Genomic DNA, 18133 nt, shown 5'->3' on the forward strand with positions numbered 1-18133 from the left:
GAATGCAGACAAACACAAGTTCAAATTCCAGTTCTTTAACCTCTTCAAGCCAGTTTTCTCATCTATAAAGTTTGGATAATGCCATCTAACTTCACAGAAATGATGGGAGGATTAAATTGAGGTAATATGTCAGAATCACAATAGGTGCTTAATAAATTCGAGAGTTGTTTCCCCTCTTAAAAATCTGCATTCCCACAACAGTAATATTACCAAAATACTGACACATGTATTTATATACATACATGAAGACACATGTATGTACACAGACGTAGAGATGCATGCATGTGACATAAAATCAGTCATAAACTGTTCAAAAATGAAGTTGTGATGAGCACTGGGCTAGGACTTCTGACTTTATCACTAATGAGTGTATGTTCCCAGACAAATCACCAAACTTCTCTTGACCTTCGTGATCTCACTTATAAACTAAAGGAGTTGTACTGGCACAAATCCAGTTTCCTTCACATTTAAAATTCTGATTCTATTATTAGGGAATACTATATTAAATTAAAAATCATTATACATACTTAAGATCATCTATTACTTTGGCCTGTTCATTCAGCTCTCTGATATCCACTATACGTTTCATGATTTTTCTTCCTCTAAGTTCTCCTGGCTGGCTACAAGATGCTCCTTGTCTTCGATAATCTACAGCTTCCTGAAAAATCAAAAGCATGTCTGTCAGTAACACCCTCAGGTCACACAGCAAATCTATACTATCACAGAAAAAACACCTTAAATCAAGGAAGCATGCAAGAATCAAAGCCATCTATATTAAGTAAGATGATTGGAATTCTCCAGTGATTCGAATCCCTTCATTTTCATAAGGAATCTATTTAGTTGCTACCTACGTTTCCCCATGAGTGAGCTCTGCATGCTTTCAAATGGGACTGGCTAGACTGAGGGGAGGCCCCCATCTCGGGGTCACACAGATACTCTGCAGGAACAGAATAGCGCTGATGTGGGCGCCTCAGGCCTAGTAGGTGATTTACAAGTCGCTGCCCAAAGGTGAGCTTGTGGCCATCTCCACTTACTGAACTTCCATCTGAACTCTAAATGATAAACAGTAACATTAATTTTTAAAAATTTCTTTCCAAGAACAAAACTATTTCATAATACAATAGTTAAAAGATGTTTCAAAAATCTTTTTAAATCAATACTGGAATAAAAGCAGAGAGAAACTTTCTTTTTAACTACCAAATAATCTGATACTAAAGAATATGTGCAGTATAGATGGAAATACATATTTTTAAATGTATACTTCATTTTGTGTGCATGCTCTTTGCTTTTGACATCCATTTTTAAACATAGTTCCTGAGATAGAATTCACATGCCATAAATTCACCCATTTAAAATGTATTAATTCAGTAGTTTCTAGTATATTCACAAAGCTGTGGAATCGTTATCAGAATCTATTCAGAACGTTTTCACCCCCCAACTCCCAAATAAACTTTATAACTGTTATCAGTCTCTTCCCATTCCCCCTCCCAACCTTTCAGACTCTCCCAGCCCTAGGCAACCACTAATCTACTTTCTGTCCCTAAAAATTTGTTTGCACTTTGCTTTCAATGTTAATACATTACCTGTAGGTTAATGTACAATTTGGTTGGTAGATTATAAAACAAGGAACTCAATTGAAAGACAATATTATGAAAGTAAAAAACAATATTATATTAATGTATACACAGAAAACCACCATTCCCTTCCTTCCTCAATTAGCAACTACAGCAAATAACACTGACTTAGTAATATCCCTTTCTTAGGGTAAAATCCAGTCCTGAAAAAATCTAACAGTGGGTTTACTTACAGTATGGATAGTGGGAGACATAGTGTCAACTTCATCCTCATCTGACAGGTCAGCTATGTTCACTGAATTTAGATCAGCAATGTCATCTATGTCCTCCTCTCCTGTCAGTGTCGTAAGGGTATTGCCCAGAGCATTGAGTCTTTTGCCAATGTTAGGATCCATGTGGACATCAATCCCACACATTTTCCACAATACATTGAGTGTCCAGGTTCCAGCACTACTACTTTCTGTTTAAATAAAGAAGTGGCATTTTTGGTTAAGACCTGAGTATAGAAATTTAAATAATTCTACATTCAAGGATTAAAATGGACAATGGCCCTGTGTAATGATTAATGTCTCTCCCAGCTAGATCTGTCAGAAACATCAGATTATGGGATTGATTTCCCTATCATATCTGTGGTGCCCTCTGTGCAGCACCCTTCTTGCTCCTGTGCCCTGTGGATTCTGTCCTCCCCCCAGCCCTCAAGCTGATCTACCTTCCTATGGCTATAGCAGGAATTGGCATGACCCTCCCTCATGCACCAGAATGAATTAGATAATTAGTTCAGGTAAGGGTCAAAGTTGGAAAACTAAGACTCCTCCCCTGGACTTGAGAAAAGACTGGTCCCTCTCTAGTGACTGAGGGTGGGAAAATGAGGCTCATGAGCTGTTGGCAGCCATGTTTCCTGCCATGTGTAAGGAGGTCAGCAGTAAGGAAAAATGAAGCAGCCAGACAGAAGCAAAGACAAGAGCTGGAAAGAGCCCAGGTGGCAGCTGAGATCGTTTCCAGTGGTTCCTCAGGGCCCCTCCATTGCCCTGGTTCCTTCTCTTCCCTGAGATAGCTATTGTTAAGTTTAACTGTGATCTGCCAATATTCTTTTAAGAGGTTTCCCCTTTTGGTTAAGCTAGTTGGAGTGGGTTGTTGTCACTAATAAACAAGAGTCCTGACAAAGACTTTAATGTGACCTTTCTCCCAGTATGTATTTACCTCAGTCATCACCTTTTCCTTCTAACATTACTGCTGGAAATTTCCTAAGCTTTTCAGTTCTCTGTCAGTGGGGACTGCAGGCCTTGCTACTTTCTGAGACAATTTACTTATGATGAGTCCTGAGACTAGGCTTGGGAGGATAAGAGGGAATAGTAAGGAGAGAGAGGAAATCTCCTAATCTTAATCAGCTTCTACCCTTCTCAACATTTTAAGAGCTCTTAAATAAATATCTTGTTTAGCATACCCTAATTTTATACCAGGCAAAATAATACAAATTTACACTCAGTCAAGACAGGTTATTATATCCATAGTTATGTCCTAACCAGGTTCCTGGGTTTTTCTCCCCTGACCCCTGTCCCTTTGATACTGTCACCATCTACTTTCTTGTTCAGAAAAATTCAGTGGCTTTCTCATTGTCCACCAAATCAAGTCCAAACTCTTAATTTGGACTTAAGCTTTTTTCCCATCCTTTTTTCATATAATTCTATTCTAGCCAATTTGAACAACTCTAGCTAGACATTGTGTTTTGACATCATGACACCTATTATTCTCTCTGCCTGATTTTTTTCTATTCGTATTTTCCAGTTTTTGCTTAAGAAATAATTTTATTCATCTTTCAAGTCCTTATTTAAGTGCTTGTTCTATAAAGCTTTCTCTCATTTCAGTATCCTTCAAAATTTGGAAATTTCTCTCTCCTGTAAATTTCACCAGCAATTGGAATTTTATATTTTATTGAACTTATCACTTATTGCAGTTCAGTTATGTCACAGGGCCCTAACTCCATTATTCGAATTTAAATTTATAGAGCATAGAAAGTATATCTTAATCATCTTTGTCTTTCCCAAAACATTTTGTACTGTATATTGTACACTGATGGTGTCTAATGTATTGCTAAATAAAAATATGCTAATATTATTGCAAAATAGTTTTTAAACATTAAGGAATACCAGAATTTGTTTAGTTAAAAGATCCTTTGATACAAAGGCAGAAAAAATAGATGCAAAAGCAGATCCAACCTGACATATATAGCAAAAGTAATACCAAATGCGAACTTACCAGCAGCTGCTTGTCCTGTAGTCCTGGAACATACTTCATAGGTACCATCTGGAACTACACCTGCACAAAAATCACCCCCAAAATAATCTTCAATAAAATTATGCTTGCGATAACATATTGTACTGCAATTTTTCACCCAAAGATGATTATCTAAATATAAATAGGATCAGTGGCCTCTCCAAGTTTCAGTTCTCATGTGGGGAATGAAAGGACTGCTTTAGATAACTTGTAATTCCTATTTTGTATCTCACAGTATTTTATTCTTATTGATTTTTAAGAACCTAACTGCATACACCTGAAACTAATATAATATCATAAATCAACTATATTTCAGTAAAGAAAGAAAAAGAATTTAACTGCAGCTTTAGCTTTACATTCTGCATGTGATTTCCTTATCTGAGTGACAATAACTGGCCAACTTTGAAAGTGTAGTTTCCTGATGCTACGACAATTTGTGCCATTACGAATGAATGGCACTTTGAGAATGTAAATGATTTAAAAATGATTTTTTGATAACTAAGAACTGCCACATTAGGTAACAGACATGACTCACCAGCCTTATGTTTTACTTTGTCAAGGATCATTTTATGAGAAAAAGATGACTGACTGCCATACTGTCAGTCTAATAAGGTCAGTCTCCTAAGGTCATGACCTATCCCCAGAACATATCCGACTTTAACTTTGAAACATTTACTACTACTTAGCTTTAATCAGATAACCCCAGCTTAAAAAGAAAGGCTAATTAAATCAACAATTTTAATCAGCAAAGACATACCATCTTTGAAACAACTTTTAAACAAAGTAAAGTCTAAAGACAGAATTAAGACCCTTTCTCAGTAATCTTTAATGGAAACCCAATTTCAATCTGAACCTGACATTACGTACACCTTAAATGAAATGTCTTTTTGCAGTTCACTCCATAACCTAAACTAGTATTCAACTGTTACTCAAATGTGAGTTATAGAAATGCTATAATGTATTCTGGGGAAAAGCATCTATTAAATGACAATTCCTATTATATTTTAAGAGTAATGCCAATAACTTTATTTTTAAATTTTTGGGGTAATTAGGTTTATTTATTTTTAATGGAAGTCCTGGGGATTGAACTCAGGATCTCATCCATGCTCATGCTCTACCACAGTTATACCCTCCCCAATGCCAATAACTTTAAAATCTAAATTATATTTTTGAAACATATGGTACTTGTGCCTCACACACAAATTATAAAAAAGAACTAGATCTTGGGGTAAAAGATTGCCCAATTCACCTTTAATAGCATGGTTATAAATCAGAGCAAAAAAAACCCCACATTACCCTTTCAAATCTAACAACTCTACAATAAAAAGAAAACCCTTGAACAGGAGTAGAATAACTAAGGCCAAGTGAAAGGAAGAACTAGTAAATTCAAAAAGGATAGAAAACTTTGGGGACTTCCAATCCCCAGAAGTGCCAGAGAATTTTTAAAAATTAAGTTAAAAAAATTATATAAATTTACAGAATACAGAGCCATAATGAATTAACAAGGAACATTAAAATTTTTAGGACTAGATCCAAATCCTAAAAGTGATGAGATGATAGAAGCCCATTGGGCTCTTCCCCATGGTACCTGTGGTCCCTGCGTTGGACCAGCCAGAATCCAGGATGGCAATTTTCTTGCTGTTACAACCAAATGTTACCCAGGTGTTAACAGAAAGCTTGGAATTTTTCAAACTTTCAATGGTTTGTAAATACATGTTAATAAAAAGGGTCTAATCTTTACTATCTACTTACATGGTCCATTGAACCCTTCCTACAGATCATCTTTCCTAATTTTTATTACATTTCCCAAAAAACAATGTCACCTAGAGAGGAAATTAAATTGGGCTGTCTTTTTTCTAGGGCATAATTTTTAAATAATCTGTAAAAAAAAAAAAAAGCCTAAGGCATAATCTTACTTTTACTTATTTTTTTGCCCTAAACTCAATTCTCTTTCCTTAAAAAATTAAATGTCAGTTGTACCCAATAAAAACTAATAAAAACTACAAAGTAGCAAACTACCTTGGCAAACTTATCATTTGGAATTCTTATCATTATGTCAACAACTACTCTACTCATTTCCTTTGCCACTCTCCCAAGGCACTAAATAATATGCATTTTACAAAAACAAGTCACTTGATACCCTCCAAAACACAAAATAAATTATGATTATCATGATTATCAGCACATTAGTGTTCTACTTTGTTGGTCTAATATACACTGAGGAGCTGAGCCAGTGTTCATGTTTTTTAGTCTGTGTTTTTTCTTTTGAGTTAGAGGCACATGTCTTATGCATTTCCCTTTGTTTAAACTGTTAAGGAAATGATACCCTTCCTTTGCTTCCAAATATATTCTATCCAATACAACTATAATGACAACAAATGTCACCTTCATAAAAATTAGTAGGTTTACATTTATTTTAAGGAAAAAAAACACACACAAACAAAAGAGAGTAATAGTGAATTTTAAAAATGTATATAACTACCATGTAAAATGATTATTTGTAAGATTCCTGATGAAGGCTATTTTTGGTCTTTTGGGTGTTAGGCATGAGTACTCTGATACCAAGTCTTCTTGGTAACCTGAAATGTTTAACGGAAATACTAGTATTTTACCTATGAATTATCTAAATGCAAAGCATTCAAAACCAAGAATTTCACCTAAAGTATTATCTAAATTTTAGTCAACACTGAATGCTAAAACTTCAATTTTTGATGTAAAAATAATGGAACATTTTCCCAGTTCTCAAATAAAACCCAGCACTAGAAAGATTTTCTTCTAGTGGAGAGGGGAAAAAAATTGCTGAACAATGGCATACCACCTTCTGAGGAATAATTAAGCATTAATTCTGGTTTACAGACTGGCTGAGGAATTTTAGTTCACAATCTTTAATTCCTCAAATATAATTTCTCTTCACTGTTAAGATTAATGATGTTTTATCAACTCTGTTATATTAAAAATATTAAAATAAAAATAAACCCCTGTACCTTCAAAATAGCATAAAAACACAGCTTTAGTTATTTCCAACCTTGAGTATTATGGAATCAGAGGAATTCACACGTGTTACACTCTGTATCCTACAAATTTGGACATGTGAATTTATTCATGTCAATAATAATTATGGCTGGAGTTCCTGCTCCTGGTTATCCAATACTATGTTATAGGATGAACTGGATCTTACACATTTATCACTTTCTTTCAAGATCCTCACAGGAAAAAGATGCTTTACCTGGTCATTCATGATCAATTACAGGAAAAATCAGGGCATAAACAAAACTTCAGATGTTATTACCATCAAAAAGAATATCTAGTTGGTTTACTTACCAAAACTACGGAAAGCTGCAGTTTTTATCAAATATGTTCTGGTATCTTTAATTAGAAATAGGCTTTATTTCACAAAGTTCAATAACATTCCTACATCTGGACATTATTTAGTTTAACTAATGAAGACACTGGAGTTATCTTTTACTTTTTAAAAATTCTAAACCTCATACAGAAGATAAAAGACACTCACAGGCATTCATCACCAGGTCCCCACGAATTTCTGGTTTCCAGTCATCCCATGATGTCTCAAAGCCATCAGCAAAACGGATACAAAAGTTTTTGAAATGCCCTTTACTAACTAGAGATTCTGAAGAACAAGCAGTGATGAGAGTACTTTCAATGGTCAGTACTAAAGCAGAACCAGTGTCAAGGTCTCCAGTATGATTAGACTGCAAAATATATTAAAGAAGAAATGAGACAAAAGGTGACAACTTTTAAAATTTGGAAATCTCACATGACTCATAGGATCAAACATTTAGAAAGGGACAACCCTAGAGAGCTTCATTAAAAAGCAGCTTATAAGGATGCCTACTTTTAAAAAATTACTTTGCTCAAGTGAAATGCATTCACCATGTACATTTTTTAAAAAACTAAACTTGCATAAGGCTAATTATCTACTTTTCTATCTCAACCCTCTGTTTTAGCTGTGGGGAACATTCTCATTTTGACACCACCCCTGATGCGTACAACCTTTCTGAGTTCTGTTCATCATGCCATTAAAATATCATTTTTCAACTCCTGAAGCACAAACATATCATGTTGCCAACTCTCAACCCAGAGTTTTTCTTAACACTATCTTGCCAAACTAAATACTAAAAGATAGATTCATTCAACAACTAGTTACTGGTTATTTAAGGTAAATTCTAACAGTAAAATATAAATCTCTGTATTTGTTATAATTGTAACTTCATGGCCTGTTAGGGGCCCATGGCCTTTTCTCTCATACACATGTGCATGCAAATATGTCTTCCTGAGTACTGGTACTAAATTACAAAGGGTAAATTTTTTCCTTTATCCAGTACACATAACTTGGAAGTTTCATTACCATTAAATATTACAGTTTAAAAGAATTTTGAAATTCCTTACCCTATTTTAGTTGAGATTATTAAACATCATTAAATAGTATTCTTATTAAATGTCCTTTGTTTCTATTTTATTAATAAGTATATGCCAAAGATGTCTTTGCTAAATACAAAATAATAATACAATTCTGAGAATTAAGCTACTTATTTTCCAAGGTAAAAATTAAGATTTATTACATGGCTATCAATCTCATTACTATTCTGAGGCACATCAGAATGCTTCACAGAAAAGTTTCATGAGATTCATATTGAATACACTGTGGATGAATAGTAGTTCAAAGAGTTCAATCTTGTTATTTACTAAAACTCCAGTTATAAACTGTTATTGTGGAAAAGTCATTGTTATACTCTATATACATAACAATGATGAGTATGGACTATGATTTGACTTTTCATACCTGTGCGGTATTTGTGATAGGCAGGCAGATTCCCAGATCATTCACAGTGAGTTGGAGGAAGAGAGTCCCAAAGGCCTGAGCTGATGTTTGCTGGATACCAGGCAGCATATCTACTACTTCCTTTGTAGCCATATGAATATCTTTATGTAGGGCCATTCGCTGTTCATTCCAATTGTCATAGGCAGCCTTATAATTCAGCCAAAACAGCACAGCTTTTGATAATTAAGACAAGGCAGAAAGAAAATTAAAATCAAAACTGTAAGGCTATACTATACTAGCAAGTAAGCCTCAATAGCTGCAACATCCTATTGCTTAATAAACATTACTCCCAGAAAACTGTAGCATTAGAATTAGACAGGATCTAAGAGGAAATAGTTAACTTGACAAATGAAAAAAGCAGAAAGGGGGCAACTGCAAAATGAGAGAAGGGAAAAGAAAATCCAGGTCCGTTCATTCATTCAACAAATTATCTGTGAAATGCTAGGCTTTGGGATGGAGTAACAAACAAAAACAGACATGGGACCTGACCTTATGGAGCTTATTCTTACTACAGTCAAAAATTTCTGAAGGAGAGGTACTTAGTACTAGGAATATACACTAAGAAGATGTGATTTAGAGAGAGAAGTCAAAGACATCTGAGTTTTTAACAACAATGAAACTGTAAGGTAAGCCATCATTTAATGCAGTATGCAGAAGGAGGTGCCTAAACAGGAGATAAAGATGAAGGGGGCAGAGAAGTAGAAGAAAGAGCAGTATTATGTCATGGACACAAAGAGTAGAAAGTACTTTAAGGAGTTATTGAAAGCGGACCAGAGGTCGGTAAGACGAGAAATGAAAAAAATTGTGTACTGGATTTAGCAAAATTAAATCTTATCCATAACCCTGCCAAAAGGGCGGTTTTCTAATAAACTGATCTTATCATCTGCCAATGCCCACCACCAATTTAAATCTTTAATGGCTTCATAAATGGTTCTTCATTACTTCTAAAATACAATTCCAACATATTCGCCCAATTAACAGTAATTAGACCCTATCTATCATTCAGCCTTATTTCCCATTATTTTCTTTTATGAAAGCTGCTGCTGTATTTTTCTTATACCTCTGTGATCATATATATTCATTCATGTTCTCTCTCATTTGGCAAATATTTATTTAGTTCTTACTGTATGCCTGGGACTGTTCTAGGCCTTCAGATACAGAGATAAATAAGACAAGCTTTCCTTTCCTCTCCCACTGGTGAACTCCTAACTCCAAGTACAATCTGGAAAATTAGTTTCTCCTCTAAGCAGCACAGGGAAAGTTAGGCTGCATCAGGTATCAGGATTTACATACACAGATGCAGATATACATGTAACTCCACTCTGCAGTCTACTTTGCTCTCTTTCCCACTGCACTGAGAGTTCCTTGAGGGCAGAGATCCTGCTTTCCCTATTCATATTCTCCTTCTAGACAGTAAACAATAAATGTTTATAGACTAAATGAATAAAGATAGCACCAGGACAAATGCAACTAGTTATCCAAACCAAAAACCTTAGCATTACAATTGAAATTCTGAATCAGACATTCCTATCTAGGAAGCGAAAAACTTTAAAAAGTAAAATAACTTCAAAAACTGAAAAGAGTAAGTGAGAAACCTTTTCTGGATGGTCACATTTCAAATTTAAGAGACGTTTAGCTGTTAAGCATTCGTGGTGCTCAACTATAGATAATTTTTTCTCTAGCATTACCAAAACATTTCTAAATCTAGTAAGATAGTATTGATGGTTTATCTTACCTCTGTCAAAGGCCACAGGCTGTGCATATACAATTGGTCTATTCAAGGTAATAAGCACAGCTTCCCTATCTGAAGAACCACTGATTTCTTCTCGGAGGGCATTTCTTAATCCAATCCTAGTTTTAAAATAGGCAACTTGATGAAAATCAGAACCTGCTTCCTCATAAACCTGAAATGAAATTAAAAACTCAGTAAAATAAAATAATGGAAAACGTTCATTTAAAGAAACTAAAAGTTTGAACACTTAATAGTATTTTTCACCAAAAGAACTACAGTACACTTTTCTCAGTTTCAGTCATCAATGATACATTCCTAATACTCTGTACTATAAACATTTGAAATTAATATACAGTATGAATAGGTATATAAGAAATAAATATGAAGTCATACATAAATTTCATACAAAAACTAGGATTAGGTCCATATTCTGAATGGTAATATATTAAATGTTTCAAGATAACTAGATCCCCTCTCCTTTCAAATTATGTTTCTATTTGGAAAAATTACTGTTTTTCTAGAGACGACATGAAACTTTTGTTCATTTATTCCCCCATATAATCTGTAATATAGCCATTCAGTTTTGAAAGTGTGACTGGTATTCTTTTAATCGGTTCTTCAAATTAAAGGAAAAAAGGTTAAAATCCACATAATAATTTTTAGCAAAAATAAAAACAACAATAAAAAATTCTCTGATGAGCTAAGAAAGTTAATTTTTATAAAACAGAATCTGATTTATTGTTGCGCACGTATATACATATTTTTAACTTGACAAGTTTAACATTATGGCATGTAAAATTTGCCATTATCAAACAGGGCAACTAAGAAACTTAGTAACATTTTAAGGACTGACCAATGTAAGTACAGAATGTTAAAATAAAAAATAATGTTTAACAAAATTATAAACAAATATTTATGAAGATACTAGATTAAGTTTCATGTGACTGCATTTGCGCAGAACAATCTACTGCCAAAATACTCAATGAAAATCCAAGGTAAAATATTAAGGGCCCTGTTAAGCAATTTTTCATTAGAATTTACAACCAGAAATTTTAGGAACTTAAACTAAATAATTTTTTAAGTATATTAATACTAAAAGTAGTTCAAATTGATATACAAAGTTTAAAAGCCACAGTTCTAATATCAACATATTCTGCACTCACTTGATGTTTGACAATTTGTCCTAATGCCAGATTTAAATCCACTTGGCATTTACCAAACAGTTTCAGATAGCTGCTACTTCCTGGTGAAGCTTTGGTTTGAAGTCGGTTCGAAAGTTCCAGTTCAATCAATCCAGTTTCAAATCTCACAGCTCTCATTGAGGGAGTTGTGGCCGTTACTTGAATACCCTAGCAGATTATATGTTAGGAGAAAAACAGAATCTTAAGTCAATAATGTGTATCCATACAAATGAAATCTTTCAATATATGATAAATAAAATAGCCAGGTTTTAAAACACATGTAGGATGTCTAATGAGCTGATAAAGACTGGCAATATTCTTTTAATTTCTCATGTTTGTAGGAATTTTTTTAGCTATTAAGTTTCATTTCAGTATTTTGTATTTAAAACCTAGACTGTTCATGGGTTGAATACATTACAATTAAATAACTATTTCGTAAGAATGATCTTTAAGATATATCTTGAATATTGGATATAGTAAGGTTTCTATTAATTATTGTTAACTGGACCACTGTACAAACTATTTCTTGCAGAGTAATTTATAACAGCAATAATTAGAAAAAAAATCAAAATGTTCATCAGAAAGAAGCAGTTAAATTGTTACAACTGCATAATATATACCACAGCTATTCAAGGAAATAAAGTGGATCTAAATGTTCTGACATGCAATGGTATTCGAGGTTTTTAAAAATGCATAAGTATATGCATATATCTAAATACAAAAAGGAGAAGATAGGATATTCAATTGTTAGAGCTTTTCTCTAAGTGGATAAGATTATACTTCATTTTTATTTTCTATTTGGCATATTCATGAAACATATGAATTTTCCAGCATACATTAATTGATTAGAAAAATGCTTGTTAAAGAAGCATTATTATTTATGTTACCTTAAACTGCAAGTTCAGGGAATAGAGTAGAATTTTAGGCTTGTCTCCATCTGCTGTTCCATCATGTTCATTCCAAAGGGGAATAGGCTGTTCCCCACCTGAAAGAGGTCAAATAACTGAAGGCCAGAAGCAATTTCTTTAAAAAGGAAAATAACTACTTTGTATGTTTTCAAAATAAAAACCACAAAACACTTTCTTTTTACTGATCATTAACTCAATCTTTAACAGGGAATTTTAGCCATGTCACATTTCACTGAGGCAGATGTATGTAAGATCAGGAGAATAATGCATATATAGACATTTATTAAGAATATTTTATAAGAACTAAATTAAATTTTTTTACATATAATTAAACCAAACATGACTATACATCTCAGAAAATATATCTGAGGGAAAAAAATACACTGAATTCATTTTTTCAATCAAAAATGTGACCTTTATCATTTATATGTATATGTGCTATAAACAAAAAAAGAATGAAAAAAAAATATAGGTGGAGAAATGAAAAATAAGGCAGCAGATGCTAATAACAAAAAGTATGACAATAAAAGTTTGACCTATACATTAAAAAAAAAAATGGGGACAGGGGACCCTGGGACTAAAGTTCCTATTAATAGACCACCTGTTGCACAGGCCTTGTGGCCTTAAGGAAATAATATTCTAGTATTTTAAAATACAACTTCTATTTCGTCTTCTCTTTCCCTTATTATAAAAACTTTTCTGCATGTTTATCTTTCAAATATTCTATCTTAAATGATTCATCTTAAAATGATTCCTTTTTTTCCTGTATGTATATTGAGTTTCGCATCATCACAGGCGTCATATATAGGTGGGATAGGAAGTTTTTTCCTATTAGGTTATCAGTTAATGTAATTCATCAGATCAACAGGCTAAAGAAGAAAAATCAAATGATCATGTCAAAAGATGCAGAAAAAGCACGTGACAAAATCCAGTACCTATTGATAATAAAGACTCTTAGTAACCTAGGAATAGAGAACTCCTCAATTTGATAAAGAATATCTACAAAAAATCTACAGCTATTATCATGCTCAATGGTGAAAAACTCAAAGCTTTCCAACTAAGATAAGGTACAGAACAAGGATATCCCCTCTTACCACTCCTTTTTGAACATCATACAAGTCTTAGCTAATGCAATAAGACAAGGAAAGGAAATTAAAAATATACAGATTGAGAAGGAAGAAATAAAACTCTTTGTTCACAAATGACCTGATCATCTGCATAGAATTTTCTGGAACCAATAAGTGATTATAGCAAGGTTGTAGAATACAAGGTTAATAATACACAGAGGCTAATCACTTTTCTGTGCACTGGCAATAAACAGTGGAATTTGAAATTAAAACACAATACCATTTACATTAGCACCACAAAAAAAGAAATACTAGCTATATAGACTTGATGCAATCCCAGTCAAAATCCTACCAAGTGTTTTTGTGGATACTGACAAACTTATTCTAAGGTGTATGTGAAGAGACAAAATTAAATATCCAGAATAGCCAATAAAATAAGGAGAAGAATAAAACTAGAGGACTAAAACTACCTGACTGCGAGACTACAAGCTACTGTAATCAAAACAGTGTGGTTACTGGGTAAATAACAGACAAAAATGATTAACGGAACAGAAGGGAGACCTCAGAAATAGACCCACGTAAATATAATCAACTGATCCTTGACAAAGGAGCACAAGGTACCACAATGGAGCAAAGATATAGTCTTTTTCACATACGGCACTGGATAAATAGACATCCACAAGCAAAAAAGTGAATCTAGATATAGACCTTAAATCTGTCACAGAAATTAACTCACAATCGATCACAGGCCTAAATGTAAAAGAGAAAGGTATAAAAATCATATAGGAGAGAACCTAAATGACCTTCAGTATAACAATGACTTTTTAGATACAACATCAATCCATGAAAGAATTGATAAGCTAGACTTTATTAAAATTAAAAATTCTGCTCTAAGACAGTGTCAAGAGAAGAAGACAAGCCATGACTGGGAGATAATATTTCTAAAAGATATGTACAATAAAGAAATATCCAAAATATGCCAAGAGCTTTTAAACCCTACAATAAGAAAACAATCTGATTTAAAAATTGGCTGAAGATTTAACAACAACCTAACCAAAGAAGATATCCAGATGGCAATTAAGCACATAAAAAGGTTTTTCACATCATGTCATCAGGGAAATGCAAATTCAAACAACAATAAGATACCACTACACATCCATCAGAATGGCCAAAATTGAGAACAGTAACACCAAATGGTAGAAAGACAAAGAGGAACAAGAACTCTCATTCATTTCTGGTGGGAGTGCAAAATAGTACAGTCACTTTGGCTGATAGTTTGGCAGTTTCCTACAAAACTAAACATACTTTCCCATATGACCCAGCAATTATGCTCCTTGGTAGTTACCAAAAACAGCTGAGAACTTATGTCCACAGAGAAACCTTCATAAGTATGTTTATAGCAGCTTAATTCGTAATGGCCAAAACCTGGATGCAATCAAGGGCGGGTTGAATAGGCAGAGCACAGTGGATTTTTAGGGCAGAAACTACTCTGTAGGGTACTATACAGGGGCATACATGTCATTGTACATTTGTCCAAACCTACAGAATGTACAAGGCAAACATTAAACTATGGGCTTCTTAGTGATAATGTTTTGTCAATGTAATTCATCAGTTATAACAAATGTACCATTCTGGTGGGAATGTTGATAATGGGGGAGGCTATGCATGACTGAAGGCAGAGGTTATTTAGGAAATCTCTACACCTTCCCCTCAATTTTGCCACAAACCTAAAACTGCTTTAAAAATAGCCTAATTTTTAAAAAGCCTATTTGTTTTGTTCAGCTGTCACTACCTTGAGTATCTTTTATATAGTTTCAGAAAAAAAATGTTTTAATTTAAAAGAAAAGCTCTGACTCTTACAAAATGTATTACACAATAATTTTAGTAAATTACCACAGGCACTATTAGTCACATTAACACCACAGTTTTTTAACCTCATTATAAATTAAATATACACCTGGTCCAATTTTAAGAAGGTAACCTCATTATACATATATTTCCCATTATATATACATACTCAAAAACAGATCTCTTCTGTTTACTAGGACAGTGCTTACCTACATCTTTCTGAAACCCAAGCAATCCATGGACAATAAGATTATAAAAATTGATTCTTCAAAAAAGAATTTTCCTAACATACTTGATGATGGTTGTGAACATGAGTATTTGTATGCAACAGAAAATGTCCTAAAGCTAAAGGTAACATGAAGAAAAAGCATAAGGAAAAAGTATAAGAAATAAATAAGGAAAACAATCATGAAGATTATGGGAGAATAGGAAAGCAACACAAGGATTAGAATACTAAGAAATCTGGCTACAAGGGTTCAAAGTATCCCTTCTCAATAATCTGTTACGTTCTCTGGTTTTGAAAGTATAATGGAACATCTGTGCTCCATGAGGCCCCTGGGCCAGCTGGATGATATGTGACTTACATTTCAGCTATTTTCCTAGGGTTCATTCTTTTTCTACAGTCAAGAGGAACGGTTCGGGGAAGAGACCTAGCCACTCAGTGACTTTGGCATCATAATCTGATCCCTCTGTTCTTCACAGTGATTAGCAAATCTTCAAGGTTAGAATATTAACATCCAGTTTTCTTTTACAGTTCAATATCCATTGACCTAGGAATATACTTTACTTGTAACTCCTACCTGACTGCAATTCAAAGGTAAAGAAAAGCTTTTCTCTTTCATCAAAACCACTTCAGGGGCAGCTTATAGTATGAGTCTAATACTAGGAGCTCTATAATCCTAGATTTTACCATAGAGAGACAAGATTAGTTATGGAAGAGTCTATTCACTTTTAAATTATACACATTCATCAATAGCAGACTTAAAAATATTCTTTAAAACTCATAAAAATTTACCAACTTGAAATACTGGTAACTTTGATATTATAGATAATGTTCGAATGTGATTTTTAACCAGGTAAATGGGTCACATCAAAACCTATGTATGTTCCCCAAGTAGAAACACCTTCAGTGGCAGAAAGGGTTATATATTCATCTCATCTGTAATGATCTGTATTCAACCATTTTCAGAAACATTCCAAGATAACCGATTTATCTGATTTTTACACTTAACTTGTACAATTCTATAGCTCTGTTAGGCCTCTTCAGTGTGATCATTAAGGAGCTCCTTGATCTCAGATACAACCAGAATCAACCCATGAGAACCAGGAAAACCTCTGGCTCACTCAGCTGCTACATAATTTAATTCTCTAATCCAGTAAATTCTGTTCTCCTTCAGGACCTTATCAAATACTGGTCCAAAAGCTCTGCCTCAATCTTCTGTACTTATCCTTTCTTGTCAAATGAGACTTCACTTATGACTTTCTGAATATCACTTCCTCTGTGAAGCATTTTCCATTCCTTAGACTAGGTCAGGTTCTCCTTTGACACAGACACAGCACCCTCTTCTTGTCATTCAGAGAACTCATCACAATTATAACTGAATACCTGAATACTTAATAAATTTGTTAAATGAATGAATTTATCTATCAACGCTGAGGAATCTCCTCTTGATGCCAATTTATAGATGAGGCTTAACTATCATTTTAACATGACTACATTCATACTGGAAATATTTAGCCTCAAGAATTGTTATATAATGCCAACTTGTTTTCCACTTTCTTACTACTTTATCTTGTAAATTAAAAATCAATTAAATATTCTTAAAAACATACATTTCCTGTTACAACACAAAATAGTGATTAAGAAACTTGACTGTAATCTCTTGAGGAATAGCAAAAACATAGTAAGAATTGCTACAGACAATTTACCATGTAGCCAGTATACAGTTACCATCTGGAGGTTAAAATCAAAAGCTAATATTGATCGAAATTTTGTCCCCAAATGAGTAAGGTTAACTTAATATGGTTAGTAGATACATACTAAGCTTTTTCTTTAAGAAGGGAAACGTAAGTTTCCCTTGTTTAGTTTATAAACTGTAAATGTACATATTACACATAACGAAAGTAATAAGCAAAAGAATCTGTAGGTGAGAAAGCCAGAAAAAGAATGTGGATTTTTTTAAGGGAGTTACTCAACAATTTATCAAAATGATAGGACTGATACTCATACTACTGATACATGGAACATCATATAGCCAATGGTAATAAAAACCTGCTATATGTTCTGTAAGAAACCAGATCACCTTACCAGAAACTTTTTGTATTACTTCATTAACTTCCTTCATGAACACTTTCTGTACAAATACTAAGTGGTTTAGAAGATCAGTTGTAAGATTATGTTCAAAGGAACCAACCTGCCAAACAAAATCAGAATATTAGATTAACACTATGGACTATATTAGTTTTAAATACATCTCAAATAAGTCATTCCAAACTGAGGAAAAGCAATTAATTATCTACATACCATCTGAAATATACTAAAGAAGGGTTAAAAATATTCAGATTCCCCAATACTCTACTGGCCTGACGTTGTTATGAGCCATTCCCCCTAGTTTTGTAAATAACAGTAGCCAAAAAAGTACAAGAAATCATTTGAAAATGAATGAAAATTACACTTTAACTATGTAAATGCTAGTTTTCAAAACTGAT

The 18133-nt window shown here is 33.5% G+C and overlaps 1 protein-coding gene across 2 annotated transcripts in view; it reads right to left on the reverse strand.

Annotated features, from left to right (window-relative positions):
* BLTP1 (bridge-like lipid transfer protein family member 1) overlaps nt 1-18133 on the reverse strand; it is a 174815-nt gene that overhangs the window by 35859 nt on the left and 120823 nt on the right. The window contains exons 56-65 of one of the 2 annotated variants that reach the window (XM_072938032.1): nt 17733-17838; nt 12489-12586; nt 11584-11769; nt 10424-10592; nt 8650-8861; nt 7360-7558; nt 3831-3890; nt 1808-2034; nt 852-1052; nt 528-658 (exon numbers count right to left, since the gene is read on the reverse strand). In XM_072938032.1, the coding sequence (XP_072794133.1) occupies nt 528-658; nt 852-1052; nt 1808-2034; nt 3831-3890; nt 7360-7558; nt 8650-8861; nt 10424-10592; nt 11584-11769; nt 12489-12586; nt 17733-17838 (1589 nt within the window). The remainder of the gene's footprint in view (nt 1-527; nt 659-851; nt 1053-1807; nt 2035-3830; nt 3891-7359; nt 7559-8649; nt 8862-10423; nt 10593-11583; nt 11770-12488; nt 12587-17732; nt 17839-18133) is intronic. The other variant, XM_072938024.1, reaches the window with a different exon arrangement.

The sequence above is a fragment of the Vicugna pacos genome, chromosome 2, assembly GCF_048564905.1.
Source record: "Vicugna pacos chromosome 2, VicPac4, whole genome shotgun sequence".
Lineage (NCBI taxonomy): Eukaryota > Metazoa > Chordata > Mammalia > Artiodactyla > Camelidae > Vicugna > Vicugna pacos.